The following is a 19,612-nucleotide window of genomic DNA, read 5'->3' on the forward strand; positions in this document are numbered from 1 at the left end:
TTCCCAACATAAAGGTGATACTTTTTTCCAGGTTTCCAAGCATTATTCAACGCTTTATGGATTTGGTCTTTTTTCACGCCAGGCTGTGTCCAGATCGTCGTTATATCACTTCTTCCGTATTCACTATATTTAATTTTGGTCAATCCGGTGGTTTTCGTCTTCCAAATAATTTTTCTCATCATATCGTTAATTATTATTAGTGAAGTGAAGAAAAAAGGTAATGGAGAGCAAAGAATGCCCAGGGACCATACCTTCATGTATTCGGGAGTCCTAAAGGATACCAGAACAAAGAAAGAAGTAGGTATTATCATGAAAGATAACATCTTAGCTAAGGTTGAAGAATGGGACCCGGTATCTTCTAGTATCTACCAAAATATCATCCAAGAATTTAGTTTTTATTCAGATATACCCCCCTACAGAGGTTGCAGACATTCTCGATAAAGAACAATTTTATGCTGAATTAAAAAGAGAAATTGTTAGGCACAAAATAAGAATAGAAAGATAATTATTATGGGTGATTTTAATGCAAGGACAGGAAATGATTTCCACCGATCTCATGGAGTGATAGGGAAACATGGAGGCGAGGAAGCCAAAAATACCAATGGTCAGAGGCTGATAGCTTTTTGCGTTGACTTTGACCTACTGATTGGGAACTCTCTATTCCCTTTAAGATTACTTTTAATGCCCAAGAAAGGAATGCTAACAACGTTATAGGCTACTTCCTCCATAACAGAAACATCAGAAGACTCTTCGTACGTCCGACGCAGACAAGAAGCAAAATTAGTTGTACGAAAGGCTAAAAGGAAGAGGAATTCGAAAAAACCTACAAAGCAACTATAATGTAAACATCAAAATGTTATACTGGACATATGAAGGAAACATTGTGAGAGAAAAGATATGATGATAAATAGAAGTAAAAGCAAAGTCATGCAAATTGGACGAGAACTGGGAGATATGCCGATTACTTGCTGGGTCCTTCTCGACAGATACAGGAAAAGAATCATCGCCTCAGAAATGAAATATCTCAGAAAAGTAGCCGGTCGAACACGAAGAGAACACTTCAGGAATGTAAGAATAAGAGAGGAGCCAGGAAACCACTAACTGAAATTCTAGAGAAGCAGTTGAAGTGGTTTGGATATATAAGCCGAATGGATGAAGACCGTGAACCACGAAAATTCTTCGAAGTTAAACCAACTGGCAAAAGACCAAGGATGTCGTGGCAGGAAAATGTGGCTATTCAGGCAGAGGAGAGAGGAAACATGTTGGATTCCATAAGGGCATTGGCAAGGGACCGGGACAGATGGAACGCTTGGATCCAGGCACCTTTACACTGAGAGGCATTCAGGAGGAAGAAAAAGAAGGCAGGAAGCATTTTGAATTTGGAAATGTAGAATTGGTTCCCATCCAGCATTTTTTTTTTCGTACCCTCCATTAAAAGGAAAAATGAAACTAGGTACATGGAAAATGTGTAGGTTGAGGTTATGCATCCTTTTCCTACCAGGGGTATTTAAGGTGTTGATTCTATTGTGCAATGTGGGTGTGTATAGTCGAAGGCGCCAAGTGGGCATTGATACAATGGTGAGTGGGGAGGGTCCGCTTTGCTGATGATGGTATTAGGTTTAGGTTGCAGAGCCCAAACCTCTTCCCACGGTAAGAAACATTTATTATGGGGACATCTCCCAGGTGGTGGTAGAGGGGCAATTTCCCGAAACAGTGGGTTGGTGCAGGCCTTCAACCCATCAAAAAATTTGATGTGTCTCCGGCCAATCTACTCCGGCACAGAGGGCAGTTGGAGTTCATCATGGATAACAGTGTTTCTGGCCCTTTTTAACGCTCTTCCCCTTACAATCTTCCGAAGGACAGAGTTCTGGAAGCTCTGCAGTCTGTTAAGCGTGGTCTTGAACATGTGCTTTAGCAGAGGCGCACCGTAAAGCAGCGTCGGTCTAATGACGGCTTTGTATATCTGGAGCTTGAGCCTAAGCGAGAGCTGTGGAGATTTTATCAGATGATAGAGTCGATAATTCTTTTGACGGGCCAGCTTCAGTCTCTCACGAACATGGCTTGAAAATGTGAGATGACGATCGATAGTAACCCCCAGATAGAGCAGGGAGGTGGGAATCTGTTGGTCGATCTCTTCAATCCTGAAATGATGCGTCTGTCTTGGCGGGATTCACTCTAATTCCAATCCGCTTGAGTTCGGCAGCAATGGTGTTAGCCGCTTCTTGTGCATGAGACAGTGCAGTTGGAGCATTGGTGCTAGAGACATAGATGCCCCATCCAGCATCTCGAGCACGGCCGTTTAAATTCTAGGTCTCTTCTGGAGTACCACCACAGATTCCATTTCTTATATTGCTTCACTACTTCCAGTCCATCAGATACACAAAGTGGGAGATGCTTTCAGCGGTTGCCAGGAAATTTGGTCCGCTGGGTTTGCTGGCTTCAAAATCTTCACTGCAGAGACACTCATTCAGGAAGTTGGGAAGATTCCACTGGACAGGGACGAGGAGTTGCCAAATGATTTGACCGAAGCATTGAGAAAATTGATACAGGATTGGCAGAGTTTGTCTTTGATGTACATCCCTTGATACATCTCGCACCAGGAAGCGCGGATCTGCGATACATCCTCCCACAGAAACGCGGCGATCCTTTATCTATGTTCGGAAAGCCACTCTCCTGACGTCAAGGTTGCTTTTAACCAAGCAAAATCTGAGGTAGCTCCCTCAAATTCGCCTCCATCCCTCGTCTGGGAATATGCGGCGCTAAGCTCGGTTGATTACCTCCATTACACCAACAATCACCAGAAAATCGTTTGTTTGACGGAGTCAAAAGTGGTTCTTTCTAGGCTGGAGACCTCCGCACACGAGCTGGGAGTGCTTGACTCTAATCGAGTTGATCAAATTCTTACCACCATGCCACTTGACCTGAAACCGCGTTCACTCTGAAGACTGCCCCGCTGATCTAGCTTCACGTGGCTGTGCGCCCAAGAAGCTGAAGCACTCCATTCCACTTCCAGATGGAATGGGCCGCAGTACGTGAGCCACTCGTCTCACATTGGTGAAAACCCATTATCAGGACGGTTATTATGAGCAACATTCAAACAACATCAAAAAGTACGAACCCCTCTCATGACCGGGCAGCGTACTCCTCTATTTACATTCTTGCTTCAGTACCATGGATAGATTATTGAGGCTCATTCAACGAATGGCATGAAGAATATCCTCATCGTCTCTCAGACAAGCTATTTCCCACAGATTAGATCGAAGAAGCTGAACTCTTATGGTTTCGTTCAGCATACTTCCTCCAGAGCTCTACAAGAAAACTGTCATCGTCCCTAAAGTATTTGCTCAATTATCACCTTTCCTTGACGGACGGAGAATCATCAGGGAGGGATGACATCTACAGTAGTCCCCCGTGGCCAACACAGCTTTGCACCCTATTCTCCTTCTAGGAAGAGCACCACTCTCGAGCCTGATTATTGACCCCCTACACTCTAAACATTTTCATGCGGGCCCTCCCCTTGGCATTTCTAAGAGGGAAACACTGGATTCTACCCCCTCACCATAGATGCCTGAAGTTCAACTATTTGACACCCTGGTTGCACGCTCTCTCATCACCATTCTTTATCTCGAAGTGGAGGGTAATTGAAACTTCAAATATCACAATTATGGTATAGACAGCAAATGGAAGTACCTTCCATGGCGAAAGGAAGTACCTTCACACCCTGCAGCAGAAGTGGACCACCAAGAGCCCCATGCTGGGAAACTAGTTATCTTACTGGAGAAGCAGCCACTTATAATAATGGCCCACAGTTCAAGTGTCAACCACATTTCCTAGTAGAGATACTGACACCACCACTTTGATGGTGCATACCCCTTCAGTAGTCACCTTATTTGAGCAGTTAAGTAATCCCCTAAGAGTAGAAAAGGATAACACTTAGTTAAAGTAATCTAACTGAATGTTTATTTAAGTTGATTTCACAAAAAGGTTCTTTATAATTCATAAAGTTATGAATTTCACAGACAAGGAGTGTATAACTTTCCCTAAATAAGGTGTTACTTAGTTTTCTTCCCCTCTTGAGATTGGAAATTGTTAGGGTGAACAGATGCTTGCTTAACATAATTTCTGACAGTTGCAAACATTTAGTTTATTGATATTCTTATTTTTGAATTAATCTAAAGTAACTGCCTTAAGTAATTATAAATGATGGTGTTCATGATGCAAGGTTACCTTTTCTTTTATATTCAAATCTCTTACATAGGTATAACTTAATATTGTATTTTTTTCGCTAAATTTCAGCCTACCTGGGACAACCTATATCTTCAAATAAATCATCTGGAGCAATTTAGGTAGGTAATTTGTAGGGCCCCATCATAACATAGGCAATATAGGGGAAATAGATGGATGCAAAACGGGAGAATAGAAAAGCATGGAGCAAGTCAACTTCCTTCTATATGATTCACATCATCAAAATCCATAGACTCCTAATCCAAATTCATTAACACACTATAATTATAGATGTTTTCTTTCAGCCACCAATACAACCATATGTGAATTATCTAATAGATTTTTTTCTGCCATTACTTTTTTTTTAATACAATTAATTTATACATACAGTACACTAAAAATAAGCCAGACAAAAGTGCAATAACGCCATTAAGTCGAAGGTGCAATTCATACACAATATATTAAATTAACAATTAAATGAGTTTCAATAACTTATGGTGTCACCTTTATACCATAATTTAATTACTTATATCACTGATAAGTATTAAAATATAAAATGGTGTTAATTATAAAACTGAATGTTTTAACAAATAAAAGTAGTTAAGTATTTTCTAGAGTAACAAATACATAAACACAAATTCATGAAATGAAAACTAACATACTTTTGATTATTGATAAATACTTATCATACTAATAAATTAGGTTTTGGTACCCACCGTAAGTAGGCACACACCGTAACCATAAATCCAATATTGGACATATATACACTACAATACATTAACATTTTCCATTTTTCAAAAAATAATTATCAATAAACTAAATACAATACACTTTAAATAAAATTTTCTTTTTTCCTATATACATATATTTGTTTTTTCCTCACACAAAGCCATATAACAATTTACCAATTTGTCCAATACATTATTCTCCATGTTTCACTCTTCCATAACTCTACTCTCCATAGATCCGCAAAAACCTTTTGGTCAATTAAGCAAATTAACTGATACCATCAATAGACAGCAATGTATAAACAATGCAGAAAATAAACGATCACAGCAGCAGAACAGTTTACTAAAAAAAAATTAAATAAATTTAAAAACATATAAATGAATAAATAAGTTACAACACACAAATAAATAGGTTAATAAAAACACAAATGTATATTATCCGAGTTAGTCCCCATGCAAGTGATGATGTATGATACCCAGGGAGTCCAAAATAATATTTTCCCTCAAGATCGCTATATCCCCTATCTAGGTCTTCCAAAAAGCTCCTTGTTCTATTTGATATTGTTCCAATATCGGGAGATCCAAACCAGAGGCTTCTCATGGTGAACTTTCTCTCTCCCTGAACATCTCGCAGAATTTTTCTTTAAGGAAAGGGATGCATTTCTCATAAATTTACTTTTTTCCCTTTCCACTCTACCCATCTGAAGAGGTTTGTTCTCATATCTCACAGGCAGATCCAAGATCAGAGCTAATACAACTAATTAGAATAGTTAAAAAAACAAAACAATATTTCTCATACTACATAAATTTATCAACTATCATCAAGAGAAACTTCAGAAATCAATAACATAAAATTTTAAGGTTTAGTTGATAATATATAACATTTAAACTAGGGAAAAAAAACTTACTAGTAGATGGAACTGAGAGGCCAGTTTCGTTCATCATTTTTTTCTTTAATAAATATGTCTAATGCCTAAGTTACTTTTATCTGAAAGAGTAAGTTCAAATAAAAATTATTTATGATTAGATATTTAATTAAATAGACCAATTTTCCAATGGTTAAATAGTACTTATTAAAATACATTTTAATTTTTTTTCCAGTTTTCTCACTAATAAAAGTTACTTCTAAAAAAGTTAAACTCAACTAAACATACAGGATTAACCAAGTAAAACTTTTCTGTGAAAATGAGTGATTACTAATTGACAGTAATATACTAAGGTATTATTACAATTTAATAGGCAATTAACATAGGACTTCCACTAAAAAGCTTCGAGAATAAATAATATAAAACTAAAAAAATCAGATGACAATGGATAACATTCAACTAAAAAATAAAATGTACCATAAGGTTAAGTTTCATCTGTAACTTCTTCTTTTATAGAAATCCCCAAGCTATCCATACCTGGAAAAGAAAGAATACAAAAACAATTTGTATGATAGGAGATTTATTGTGTACTTATGTTAAAGAACATAAGTTGAAAATGAATGCTCTCGTATTCAACAAGTATAAATATTTGTTTTGTTGATTTTTGGGGAGTAAGGAGAGGAGTTTGCTGAATAGTGAATAGATATTTATAAAAAAATAAAATTGAAAATATTTTTTTAAAAATACATATAATAAAAAACTGAAGAATTTTAATTCATTATGATTTTAATGATCAGTCACTGTTACAAATGATCAAAACATTTCATTTCATCATAAAAAGGAATAGAAGACATTTTTGAAAACAAATGTAAGAGAAAACTAAATTAAAATGTTATACACAAAAATATACTGTAAAAAGCCTTTAGTAGAACTCTTGTAATAAATCCATAGAAAAAAGTATTTTAGGTCTCCATCAAATAATAGATATTTTACTCTAAAAGGCAACAGCATCATCTTTAATCCTAAATTCAGAATTAGAGGGAAAATACTTCTAGAATATTGATTGATGGACCTAATTTTTACTCAAATAGAAGTCATAGTTGTTTCAATTCTTTTAGTCACAAACAATATATGGTAGTTACCATTCAGGAAACATTAAAATAATATAAAATAAAGGAGTTGTTCTTGCACAGTTAGAGGTCACTACACCATTCAATAACAGATTAATATTATAAATTAAAGGAAGGGAACCTTTTCAAATCGGTTTATAATTTGTGTGCCCCATTACATAGCGAGGACAGTTATTAACAAATATTATTCAAGCCAAAGAAAACAACTAATAATCATTTACCAGTTCCATCCATGTCAAACCAACAACGATATAACCTAACGCACTGTTATAGATTGGCAGTGCGGCCGCTGGCCAATATCAAATCCTCGCATCTTAATAAAGTCTAAAATTCTCTTACAGTCTTCAACACACGATCCTTAAAAAATGTTAAAGCTATTGTGCGCTCAATGATTAAAAAATCAAATTAGATTTTTCCTTATTTGTTCAAAGTAAACGATATCATATCGAATTCCAGCGATGTTAACTTTTATAAGGCACAAAAGTAAATTTAACATAAAACAAATTAATTATAAAACAAATTACTTAACATTATTTTCTTCTTTTTAAGGCAAGTGGATAAAAAATAAAAAAGGAGTCTATTAACTACCTATCTAGCTCGTATATTTGTTTGATGAGACGAAAACGTAAATTTTGTTATATTAAAAATTCCTAGTTATTTTGTTATATTAAAAATTGCTAGGTTTTCAAATACAGGAATTTCATTTAAGATATTAGCCAACCTAAGCAAGAGAAGATATGAACAAATGTACATAACTACAAACATCCTTCGCGGACCTCACAAATAATTCTACCGCGGGCCCCAAACGATTTAGTATGCCTCAGTTTCTTCTTTCGTAACAGAAAAAATGTCGAAGCAAATTTGTCCTACTATAACCAGCGTACGATATACGTCATTATCGACGCATGAGATCAGGAGGCGTGCACTAAAAAGATATTTGTTTACATAAAAAAGGAAATGTTCTTTATGTGTGAAGAAAGTTGTCATTTATTTCACAATCTTGGAATTCTTACAAGAGTGTTAAGTTTATTGGAATAATCAGTATTTTATTGTTGATTGAAGTACTTTGCTTAATAGTTAACTTAGCTTTACAGTTGGTTATACTTAGATTCGAAGTAAGCTATACTTAGCTTTGAAATTAACTGTACTTAGCATTGCAGTTAACTATATTTAGCTTCGAAGTTAGCAACACTTGGGGATGTGACGAATCTCGTGTACATATTACAAGAAACTGAATTTGAAATCACACTTCAAACTTGAAAATGATAATTGGACTGTTCCATTTTCTTCCCTACTGGTCCATTTACAGCTTTTCTACTGAATCTTGCTTGGTGTTAGAAAAAAAAAAAGGAATTGATGAAGGAAATTTTTTAGAGAATAATATCATTTCAGTACAGTTCAGTTGAGAATGTGAGAGGATTTATAACTGAGACACAAGACTTCGAATCTTTGGTCGTATAAAAAAACTGTATACAAAAAATACATTAAGTAAATATGATAAATGTTTCAGAATAAATAATAAATCTTCAGAAGGAAGCACCCAATTTGTTTTTCAATAGTAAATGGGAAAAAGAGAGAAAAAGAAAAGGTAATGTGTATTCGAAAAATGTTCGAAAAAAACGTCTCATCTCGGAATCCATTCACATAAATTTAACGGAGTATTCCGTCAATCATAAAGTCAATAAAGATTGCATCTCCCTGACATACCGACACATTTCGAACCTTATAAAAACCATCATAATGCTTCTTTTCTCTACGTTATGCATTTAAGAAGCTGACTTTTCTATACTGTATTTTATTCTGGTTTTATTCTCACCCCGTACTAAATTTAATTATATTTTATAGTTACTATCCTTTCTTATTCTTTTATATTTATGTACATTATTTTTAATTTATATTCATATGTTACCAACTTAAGTATTACATTAATCACTTTATCATTAATTGTTCTATTATTTAATTTACATACCTCTGTACCGCTATTCATATGATATATTGTCTTTCTTTATCATTTATATTTATTGTATCCCATTCTTCTAACTTTATTTCTTCTGTGTTTTCTATCCGTGTACATTTATCTTTTTTTTTTTGTTAAATATTTCTCTCCCCCCCCCTATTATGTATATTATCATTTATTATTTACCTAATTTTAATATTTTCTACATTGTTTAATTTTAAATTATTTTCAAATGTGACGTACCTAAGTGCCATCCCCACTCCTCCCAATACAAACGGTTCACTCCGACTATGACTTCCGTCAAAACAAGTATGAATTCTGTCTCGTTTATTTTCATTTGATTTTATTCATATCCCTTTTCATCTCTTAATTTGTACGTTCTTTAATATTTCTTCTCTTTATCTGTTACTATTACCGTTTTCATTTATTGTTTATAACCTTTTAATTTTCTTATTTAGCTTTTAAGTTTCATTGTATATCCTTGTAATTTTCCACTTACTTTTTTACTCATGATAAGTGTATCTTTTTTAGCCCTGACGAAGCCCCCGAACCGTTGACTCAAATAAAAATAGTACACCAATTTACTATTTGAGTTTAATTTGAACACACCCTGACCAAATTCCATTTCATAATAATTGATTATAATACACATTGTAAAACAATCATTTTAATAAATGAAAAATTCCAAATATCAATATATCCTTATTTAATTACCTTATATTGTTCTATTATTCTTATTCATACTTTAAAAAAATGTAATTCTTAATTAAAATATTTCATTCTTAAATTATACCCTTTTTTCAAATGCCCTTTTGCCGGTCTCTGTAGCTGGACTGTTGAACTTATATTTATTTGAGAAGGCTTTGTCAAAGAAGTTTATGTATAATTAATCAGTTCTGACACCAATCGAAAATGAGAGGTACTCTACATCAGAGGGCCTCGACGATGCGTGTTCAATAAGTTTTTCCAAGAAGGAAACTTCTCTCTGTAGGAAACTAGCCTAGTCGTGAAGAGGATAGCAAAGTCCATACTCTCTGGCGAGCACCATGGTACCCAGCAACTGTTTGAAGGGTTTTCAGTAAAATGTTATGTACGAATCATGTCATATAAGACTCAACATTATTTAACCTGATTTCGAAACGAGGGCACTGCAGGTCCAGGAGTGTCGATGTCAGTTAATCACCCTGAAGGGAAGGGGTTCGCTGCAGAGTAGAGAGGGAAGTGGAAATTGAATTAAGTAAATTGGGGCTAAGGGAAATCATGGCACACGATTGCAATCTAAGAGGAGCGATGCGTTTTCTTACGACCGGGAGTTCTTTACTGCATGTTTAGTTATGTAAAATGAATTGTGAGAAATTTAGAACAATTGAATGCCATAATATAATTTATTACTGTACAAAATTTAGTCCCTGAAGAGGCAAGTAAAAGAGAGAGAATGTTGTTCTAAAGCTTCTGTGATGAAGGCTGACGATCGCCGTCGCTTATATGTCCGGTCCAGGAGTGCCGCCGTCTTTCCCTCACGTCTTGTTCTGGATTTCTATGAGGTTGTGGTGGTGTAAATTTGACTGTTCAAGTGGCTCTTCCAACGAACGCTGACCAGCATAATAATGGTATGATTGGTGGTCCAAAGAGTGACCAAGCAGTCGAGATACATATATACGAGCATTTGTGTACAAGTGACTAGGCTGTCAAGACATAGGACGAGCGCCTGTGACGTTCCGTTGCAACATCTGATTTATGCTGTCTTGATTTCATATTGAGATCGTCACCTCATGAGATTAAATAAGTTTACAAAATCGGATATGTAAATGCAACAGCCAACGATGTTCTGAGAATACCAAATGATTATTGGGTGCGACCTGTGAGGGAAACTATGTGCAAAGGTTCAGAATCACGGATGGAAGTGGAATATCAATCTTGGAGAAAAGAAATATATCTGACAATTACTAGTAGTTTAGGTCTAGTAGACCTTGAAGCAAGAAGAAGAGCTATTAGTCAGGAAGGGTACAGGAAAGATCAAATCATGAAGGAATATAATGATATTTTTTTTAGAGAAGGGGGTGTACTGGAAACAACAGGGAAAACAGTACACGGGATTCTATTGACAGAGGATAGGGTTAGCTATGTGAATGAGATAACCCTTTCAGCCTGAAAAATGTTCCGGTAACACTCCAAAGGCTCATGGACGAGTTTCTGAGGGGACTGGATGAATCCGTCACCAAGGTGTATATGGGTAACCTTCTAGTATTCAGTAATCCGAGGTGGGACACGGCTAATATTTGAAGAGCGTATTCCAGCTGATGAAGAAGTTAGCCTTAAAGCTTACGAGGAAAAAGTCGGTAGTGGGTCAAACACAAATAACTTTCCTTAAAAAAACAATCTCAAAAGAGGAAGTACGACTAGATGCCTAGAAAGTGAAAGAGATGCAATGCTTGTTGTGGGCATTAAGCTATTACAGATGTTTCGAGGCCGAAAAGGCTGAATACCTCGTACCCTTGAACAATTTACTGAAAAAAGGGTCCAAGCTGTTTGTGACAGCAGGCATGGTACATTGGATTTGGATGTGTATAGAGCAGCTGCAGAGGGAGCCGATTCAAGCATTTTCCGACTTTTAGAGACCGGTTGCACTTACAACGGATGTTAGTGAGTACAATCCCACTTGCACTTGGTGCGGTACGATCCCAGGAATACGAGAAGGGAGAACGCCCTATACCCTACGCTAGTTTTTGAAAAAGAACTCCTACGCAAGACCACAAGGAACTGTGAAGTGTGCCACCACACAAAATATGGCAGGCGTCTTCCCCAAACCAGACAGGAGGAAACAACTTCCCAAGCGTACCACTTAGCGATTTACAAGTAGACACTTTCTCTTGGAAGTTGGTTACAGTCGTGGATCTATTCAGAAAAAGCTTTGGCGTACCTGATGAAAGACAGATCGGTGGAGGCGGTGTTGCAGCCTCTTAGTTTTAATTTTACGGGGTCCGAATATCTTTAGGCGGGGTAGAGAATTTGATAAAATGTGAATCAAAGGTATATTAAGGCATTAGGATGTTGAACACGGGGGTGTTGGACACTAGTAAAATGTTTTACTGTTCTTATTGTTTTAGTAGTTACGGCTAAATAACACAAAACATTCTTACTGTAGTGAGAACAAACAATACAAACAAAAGCTTTTCTACAACCTGCCAACTTTTGTAACAAAACCGCTGCAAACCGGCTTGTGATACAATCGATATATTCACAGTTTGCCACACAGCAAAATGTATACAATAAAAAATGAATTTTTACATCACACTTTAACACACCCTCTTAAATATTCATTTTTATCAAATTTAGTTTTACATATTTTTTCTTACAAAAACAGGATTAGCAGAATTTTCATTTTACATACAAAAACAAAATAATTTTTAATAATAATAATAATGAAGGCCTAGCGAACCCGAAGTTTCCATGCTCACACCACCAAACCCTCTCAGCATATATCCTTCCATTGATTCCATTAAATTAATAGGGTGGGCCCTATCAGTTTTTCCTGTTAAGAGAATGGCCTTCTGTCTTGCTAGAGGCCATTCGCAACTTTTTCCTCTCGCACAATTCTCCAACCAGGTAGGCACAACGTTCTGCTTGCTGTTTTAGGCCGGTTCTGCTATTAGAGGACACCACTGCTGCCAGATCGTCGACGTAACCAGTGGCTGGGAACCGATGTTCCTCTAAGCTCCCAACAACTCGTCAAAAATCAGCTTCCATAGGGCTGGGCCAAGTACTGAGCCCTTAGGGAATCCTCTCTCTATGGAAGCTTCTACATCATAAGTACTACCTTTAATCTTCACACGTCTGTCCTCGAGGTAGCTCCTAATCAAGTCATATAAGTTGCTGGGGGCTTCATATTTCTGCAACTGCTGGAGCAAGAGGAGCCACCAGACGCTGTCAAAGGCGCAGGATATATCAAAGAGCAGCACATGACATACCGCTCCTCCCTCTGTTCAACGTCTGCTCGCACTCGCAACAGAGCATCAGCGGTTCCTTTGCCTTTTGTGGATCAGTATTGCTGTGGGTGACTTTCTCTTGTAAAAACTGGTGCTAGCCTGGTCATGATTAGATGCTCCAGAACCTTGCTCATCACAGGGAGGAGACATATAGGTCTTTTGGACTCAAGGAACTGCTTATCCCTGTCCCCTCCATTGTAGAGGAGTCTCAGATTGGCAATCTTCCAGTTTCTAGGAAAGTACCCTCTTTCCAGACAGTCATTGTAAATATCAAGAAGCTTTTCTTAAATATAGGGAATACTATTCTTTAGGATCGCCGCGTCTATTGCGTCAAGTTCTGGAGCATGGTCAGTTTTTTGCCTTTTCACGGCAATGCGCAGAGCATGTATGTCGCAAGGTGAACACAGGTCCGTACCAGGCGGGTATACCGTAGTGCGTCTCATAAAACATTCCTCTTCGTTGTCCAGGGACGGATCATCCCTGGGGTAAATCACCTCAATGAAAACATTAGCTGCCTCTTCAAGGTTGGTTGCCTGGTAATCTCCATGCTTAAGGACTGCCAACGTCTGAAGTGGAGTCAATTTGCCAAGCGCAACCCTAAACGGAATACCCCAGAGATTCTTTATAAACTCTTCAACGATGACAATGAATTCGTCCCAGGATCTCTTTTTCTGCGAGCGCACCTCGTTTCGATATACCCTGGCCTTGAACCGATACTCATTACGAAGTACAGTGCGCTTCTCGTCACGTCTGCACTTCTGGTACGACCGTCGGGCCTTGTAGAGGTCTCATTTCATGATGGTTAAGGCCGGTGTCCACCATGGGACAGGTCGAGCCCTCGTCTTTTGGTGTCGGAGGGAGTTCTCGGCGGTATCTCGGATAGCATCCGCAATCCTGGAAACTGTGGTTTAACTTCTATAGGTTATCCATATTTGCCGAGTCAGCCTCTGTCAGTCCTCGTCGACAATCTCTCCCTCTAGCATACTTCGAAAGGCGTTCCAATTGATTCCGCATGTTACATACGCTTTGTCGATGCCGTAGGAACATTTTTTTTAAAAAAAAATTTTTTTATTTATTTTTTTTATCCCCCTCCCTTGCCATCTCTGGCATACGGGGAGCGGGAGCAGTGGGGTAGTGCGCTGGGGTTTGCGCATGCCACTACTCCCTAGGATCACCAATTTTTTCCCTTTTTATTCTTTTGTTAATTATTCAATTAATTTTTATTATTTTTTTTTACTGTGGTGCAGCCCAGCGCTACGTCTGATGGAGCTGCACCTTGTCCACTGCATCCCTCTGGATGCCTCCTGCAGTTACCAGGCTGGTCCAGCCCTCCTGGTCTCAATCCGAGTCAGCTTCCTCATCTTCTGGTGGCTCGCCGATGTTGGGCGGTCAAGTCCTTCCCATCGTGTAATGAGTGGGGCCCACCACCTCCTTCCACCCGTAAATGAAGTCCTTGAAGAAGGGATAATTCTCTTCTTCTATCAAACTGGGAAGGTCCGACTGGGTGAGGGCGTAAATCCTGGTCTTTCTCGACAGCCTAGCTCGGTGTCCTTCCATGGCAGAGCAGTCTATTATTACGTGTTCTGCTGTTTCAGGAACTCCACACGTTGGGCACCGGGGGTCGATGTTCTTTCCAAAGCTCTGCAGTCTCCCCGAAACACCCCGTGTCCTGTTAGGATCTGTAAGACCCAATAGTCTGGGAGGACCCATTTAGCCTTCAATATAGAAAAGACGGTAGGGAAGAATTTTCTCAAAGTAGCGCCCTTCTGGCTTGCTACCCACCGTCCATTCCACTTCTGTATTGAGTCCTCTCGCAGTATTTTCTTCCATAAGTTAGGAGTCTCACCGATCCTCTCTCGGAGCTCCTCCGGCAGCGCTTCTAGTCCCTGCCTCTTAACTTCATATTTAAGGACATCCTCCCTGAGGATGAGGTCCAGTGGTATCGCTCCGGCCAGCACTTGCACCGCCTCATGTGACACCGTTCTGTATGTCTTCGTGACCCTCAGCAGAGCCAGTCTTTGTATGGTGGCCAGTCTTCTCTTCTGTGTCTGCGTGAGGTTTCGGCTCCACGCAGGGGATGCGTACCTCAGAATTCCTAGGATCACACCTTTATATATGGTCATCGTTGCAGGGTATCTGAGGCCCCAAAATGCACCCCCTATCCTACTTAATCCATTAAGTGACAGGGTCACCCTGTCCTTTAGATACACCAGGTGAGAAGTGGCATCGAATCTTCTTCTTATCCTCACCCCAAGATATGTCACCTCCTCACTCGGCCTCACCCTCTCTCCTTGGATATTCAGGGTGATAGGACGAGCCCTGCCCATGGAACCTCTTATAAGTATGGCTTGAGTCTTGGCTGCTGCCATACTCAACTTCCTCTTGACGTACCACTCTCCTACGAGACTGGCACACCTCTCCGCTTCTGTCTTTAGTCTGGATCTGCTGTTATTGGCCACAATGACTGCCAGGTCGTCCACGTAAGCCGTGGCAAGGAACCCCTTGTCTTCTAGTTCCCCCAGCAACTCATCAAATACTAGCTTCCACAGAGCTGGTCCTAGGACCGAACCCTGCGGACACCCTCTTTCGATTCTTCTCTCGACCTCGTAGTAGTTACCCCTGATCCTGACACTCCTCTTATTGAGATAACCACCTACGAGGGAGTATAGATTACTGGGGGTGTAGAGTTCTTGCAACCGCTGGAGTACACGGGGCCACCAAACGCTGTCGAAGGCGAAAGAGATGTCGAATATTATCAAAAAGACATATTTAGGATTGGTCTAAGGCTGTGGACGATCATGTGCTCCAGGACCTTACTAGCTACTGGAAGGAGGCATATTGGTCGATAGGATTTGATGCCGTGGGAACATATCGCTTCATATAATACATTAAAAGATTATAACATACTATAGATACATCACCTTTGTGGTCGGAACTCGTCATAGATCTGAGGGTCCAATCGACAATGCATCTTATCAACGTCGGCGAGACCAGAGTCTATCCAGCTTTCCCAGCTTTATATCTATCCAGCTTTCCCCCATTGGTCCAGAGAACGTTGGGCCAGTGGAAGGATTATTTATAACGACAAGCTGGCTTCTCGCAATGAACTCCCCGAGTTTAGTACTCCTTCTATCAGTCCGATTGGATCCCCAGACAGTGTTCCAAGAGTTGGAATCTGAGCAGATGATCACGTTTCTATTGCTAGCTGTGATCGCTTCCATGGCGGAGATACTTTCTTCTATCATCATGTTTCCATCAGGTATGTATAGAGATACCAGAGTAAAAGCAACACTGCCCCACTTGATGTAGCATGCCGCAAAATCCGCGATGGTGTATTGTCTTAGATCCATCACGTCAAGCTTGGGGTTGTTGGCTATGATAGCAGCCCTGGGTCTCCTCTCTCTACTGCTTCTGGACCGCCAGGACATCTTAGCGTTGTGCGAGAGCTCTCAACTTATTCGCCACAAGATGCCGACGGCCCATGTTTAGCTGGAGGATGGTGATTGTTTTCCTAGAATGGGATTTCGCCATTTCTTGGACCCACTTTAAGTGCACTTGGCAATCTCGGCTACCCGATTGGTGCTTCCTTTGGTTCAAGGGGCAATTGCCCGCACACAATTAATACAGTGCGGGGCAACCTGGGCCTTTTTTATTGGACAATCCTCTAGTACATGGCAACTTGCTGCACACCATACACAATCCACAGCTTCCTCTTTACACGTGGCCTTGGTGTGTCCATAGCCCTGACAATTTGTACAGCGCGGGGCGTCGAGGTGATCTTTAAAGGTCATCGACCACCACCCTCCATCGACACTTCCCATTTCTAAAAGATGGAACCATACCATGGGGTGCACTTCTAGCACCCAGTTCTTAGTAAAGCCATTTCTAGTCACAGTGAAGAAGAGCGGCTGAAGATCATAATTTACCGATGGAGTCAGCCAACTGTCATCCAAGCGAACCAAAAGAGCAGAACCCGACTTGGTCGCACGGACGATTGCTGCTTTCACGCCGATTTCTGTTGTGGACGGTAATTCATTTATGATATCAACTGTGGTCTTACCGGCCACACAGAGGCACGTAAGTTGGCTTCGGATTCTGGGTAGGCTTGGATAACAAGGATTTAACAATCTCTGCCATAGTCTTGTGTGCGCCTCGGAATCGTTCAGCAGAACATGGTTGGATTGAACTTGCTCGCTTAATGGTTTTATTCCTTCAGGTGAAGCTGATTTTTTACCTTTTTTTTTTTTTTATTTATTTTCCTTTTGACCTCAGTGAAAGGCGTAGGATCAGATAAAATATCACTGGGGCCTTCAGCCGCTACTTCTTTTATTTCCCTCTGTTGTTCTACAGCTACAAGTCGCCGGTTAGAGAATGCTTCCATGAGTTTTGGCACAGACTGCTTGACAATAATCTGGGTAATCTATGAATGGGCACTCGAAGAAACGAGCGTCTCTTTTACAGCCCTTTGGACAAGGGTAGAGACATTTTCAATTTTTTCCTTGGTATTATCATGCATGGTTTCAATTACATGAAGTAGATACTGAAACTTACCGTTGATGTAGTTCTGAACCTTTGCGCTAACGTTCCTGTTAGTATTTTAAATATAAATTCTCAGGTTCTCCTGGATTAATTTCGCTTTTTGGATTCAGAATTACATCCAGCCTCTTCAGATACTGCGGAAATATCGCCCTGAGAACCTTTCCTAGCCCGTTTGGTATTAGACCTTAATAGCTTTAAAGATGTTTCTTGTTCCGCTTATCTCGCCTCCACCTCTTCGATAATGTCCGTTGGGCCTAACCTCAGTCATTTGGTCACTAATTTTCAGTGTCCTTTTACTCACTAATTACTAAAGTTCACCCTAGTCCACACTCGCGGGCTAAAACTCAAATTGTCCAAACTAACCCTACCATTTCCTACTAGGGAAAAAAATAAATAAATTAATAATAAATAAAATAAAAAACACTGCCGTAATAAACGCTTGTCCGAAAGTCGGAGCCCCAATATTCACCAAGCTATGTCGATAACCTTCGTCGTATCGGTTCTGATAGGAAAAATCCTCATTTTTGGTCAGCGAGTCCATTGGACTTAGCCGTGAGGAACTCCCAAGGAATTTCCACCAACCATCCCCACATCCACCACCCGTGGGACGCTCCCCTACGCGGTAATGAGCCCGCGCGAGGAAAGTAATGTTTAAATTACAAAATTTAAGTTTTGTGCACAGAAAAAACAATAAAAAACTTTTTAAATAAAATTTACTATATTTTTATTTATTTCATTGTTTCACAATCACTTCATTGAGTCCCTGGTTCAAACATCTCCAACCGGTCGTCTGTCCTTTTGTAGATAATTTGAAATTACCGTCTTTCGACTACAACTTTACTTTTCACTATCAGAATTATAATATTCACTAGGTTTAACAGTATTCGTTGGATCACTAAATCCCCTTTTCTTTCGGGTTTTCTTCTTCTTCTTAGTACCATCATATTTTTTACTTTTTTCTTTTAATTTGTTTAACCTTTCTCCAATCTCACCAGGTTTCTCTTTTTGCTTCTCCTGGATGTCTTGAAGATTTCCTTGCACAATTTTATTTAGATTCATCTGTGCATCTTAATGATCCTTCAAGTCTGCTCGGATACCTCTTAATCTGTACATTTTCTTCTGTTTCAAATCTCAATTTTTTTGGGTCTCCTGCATCAGCTTTTTCTTCCAGTTCTCTTTCATCTTTAGTTAAATTTTTATCAGAAGGTGAAATAGTTGATATTTCATCAACACCAACTATAGTCTTTTACGAACACAGATGTTTCAGTGTCCCTTTTTTTCCAGTTTTATTACTTTGGAGATGATCATATCATCTGGTATACCATATCCAATGGTTTTAGTCTGAATGCCAAATTTGCGATAGAGCTTACGTCTTATGTCTTAAATTTAAAATCAAAGAATTCAGGGTGATAGTGATTAGAAAACATAATACTATCATAATTGAGAGCTTGCCTGGAACCAAAAAGAGGACAGTATATATAAAGCAGCTAAAAATCCCTAGGACGACGTCATAGAGGCTAGAATGCTTTTATCACCACTGAAGGATAAGATTATATAGAATGTAATTTGTTTTTATTATTATTAGGTTTTGGTGTTTTTTTCTATTACTTGTATCCGTGGAATGTGCTCGTTGCAGAGAAGAACAATAATTTTTGTAAATATAAATTTGTCTGTGTTATTCTTTTATTCATGTATAGAGATTGTATATATATTTTTTTCTCTTTTTTTTTTTTTTTGTTACTCTATTGTACAAGATATGTTTAAGCAAAGCTTAAACTTCCTCCACCAACTCAAATTGCCAGGGAAATAATAGAACATTTGCGCGTGTTCGGTACAAGAAACAATGTCCAAGGATTAAAATTGTCCTACTTTAGCGTGTGTACATTGTTAATGTACAATGTAACTCTTACAAAACTTTGAACCTCCAATGAACACAAGAATTTTCTTAAGTATGGTATAGTGGTTACAGCTCGCTTATTGCCATTCCTCGTATCTTCAAAAATCTATATGATATCTCACAGGTATTGCGTAAGGAGGCAGTTATAATTGAAGGAGTTGAGGTGTCATCTTAGCAACCTCATATATGTAATGGCTCTGGTTCCTGCTGAAGTGGTTTAGAGGAAATTTATTCTTGACCATTTAACAGTTTAATATTTCTTTGCTTTCGATTTTTAAAATATTT

At 38.8% G+C, this 19,612-nt stretch overlaps 1 protein-coding gene across 1 annotated transcript in view; it reads right to left on the reverse strand.

Annotated features, from left to right (window-relative positions):
- Positions 1-7,359, reverse strand: part of LOC112210706 (protein krueppel-like) — a gene marked incomplete at its 3' end in the record, with an annotated part of 21,350 nt that extends 13,991 nt beyond the window's left edge. The window contains exons 1-3 of the mRNA XM_067052213.1: positions 7,070-7,359; positions 6,296-6,355; positions 5,861-5,940 (exon numbers count right to left, since the gene is read on the reverse strand). Coding sequence (XP_066908314.1) covers positions 5,861-5,897 — 37 coding nt within the window. The remainder of the gene's footprint in view (positions 1-5,860; positions 5,941-6,295; positions 6,356-7,069) is intronic.
- Positions 7,360-19,612: the final 12,253 nt, after the last annotated feature.

The sequence above is a fragment of the Halyomorpha halys genome, unplaced genomic scaffold (genome assembly GCF_000696795.3).
Source record: "Halyomorpha halys isolate HHAL.00 unplaced genomic scaffold, Hhal_1.1 Scaffold1900.1, whole genome shotgun sequence".
NCBI classification, from domain to species: domain Eukaryota; kingdom Metazoa; phylum Arthropoda; class Insecta; order Hemiptera; family Pentatomidae; genus Halyomorpha; species Halyomorpha halys.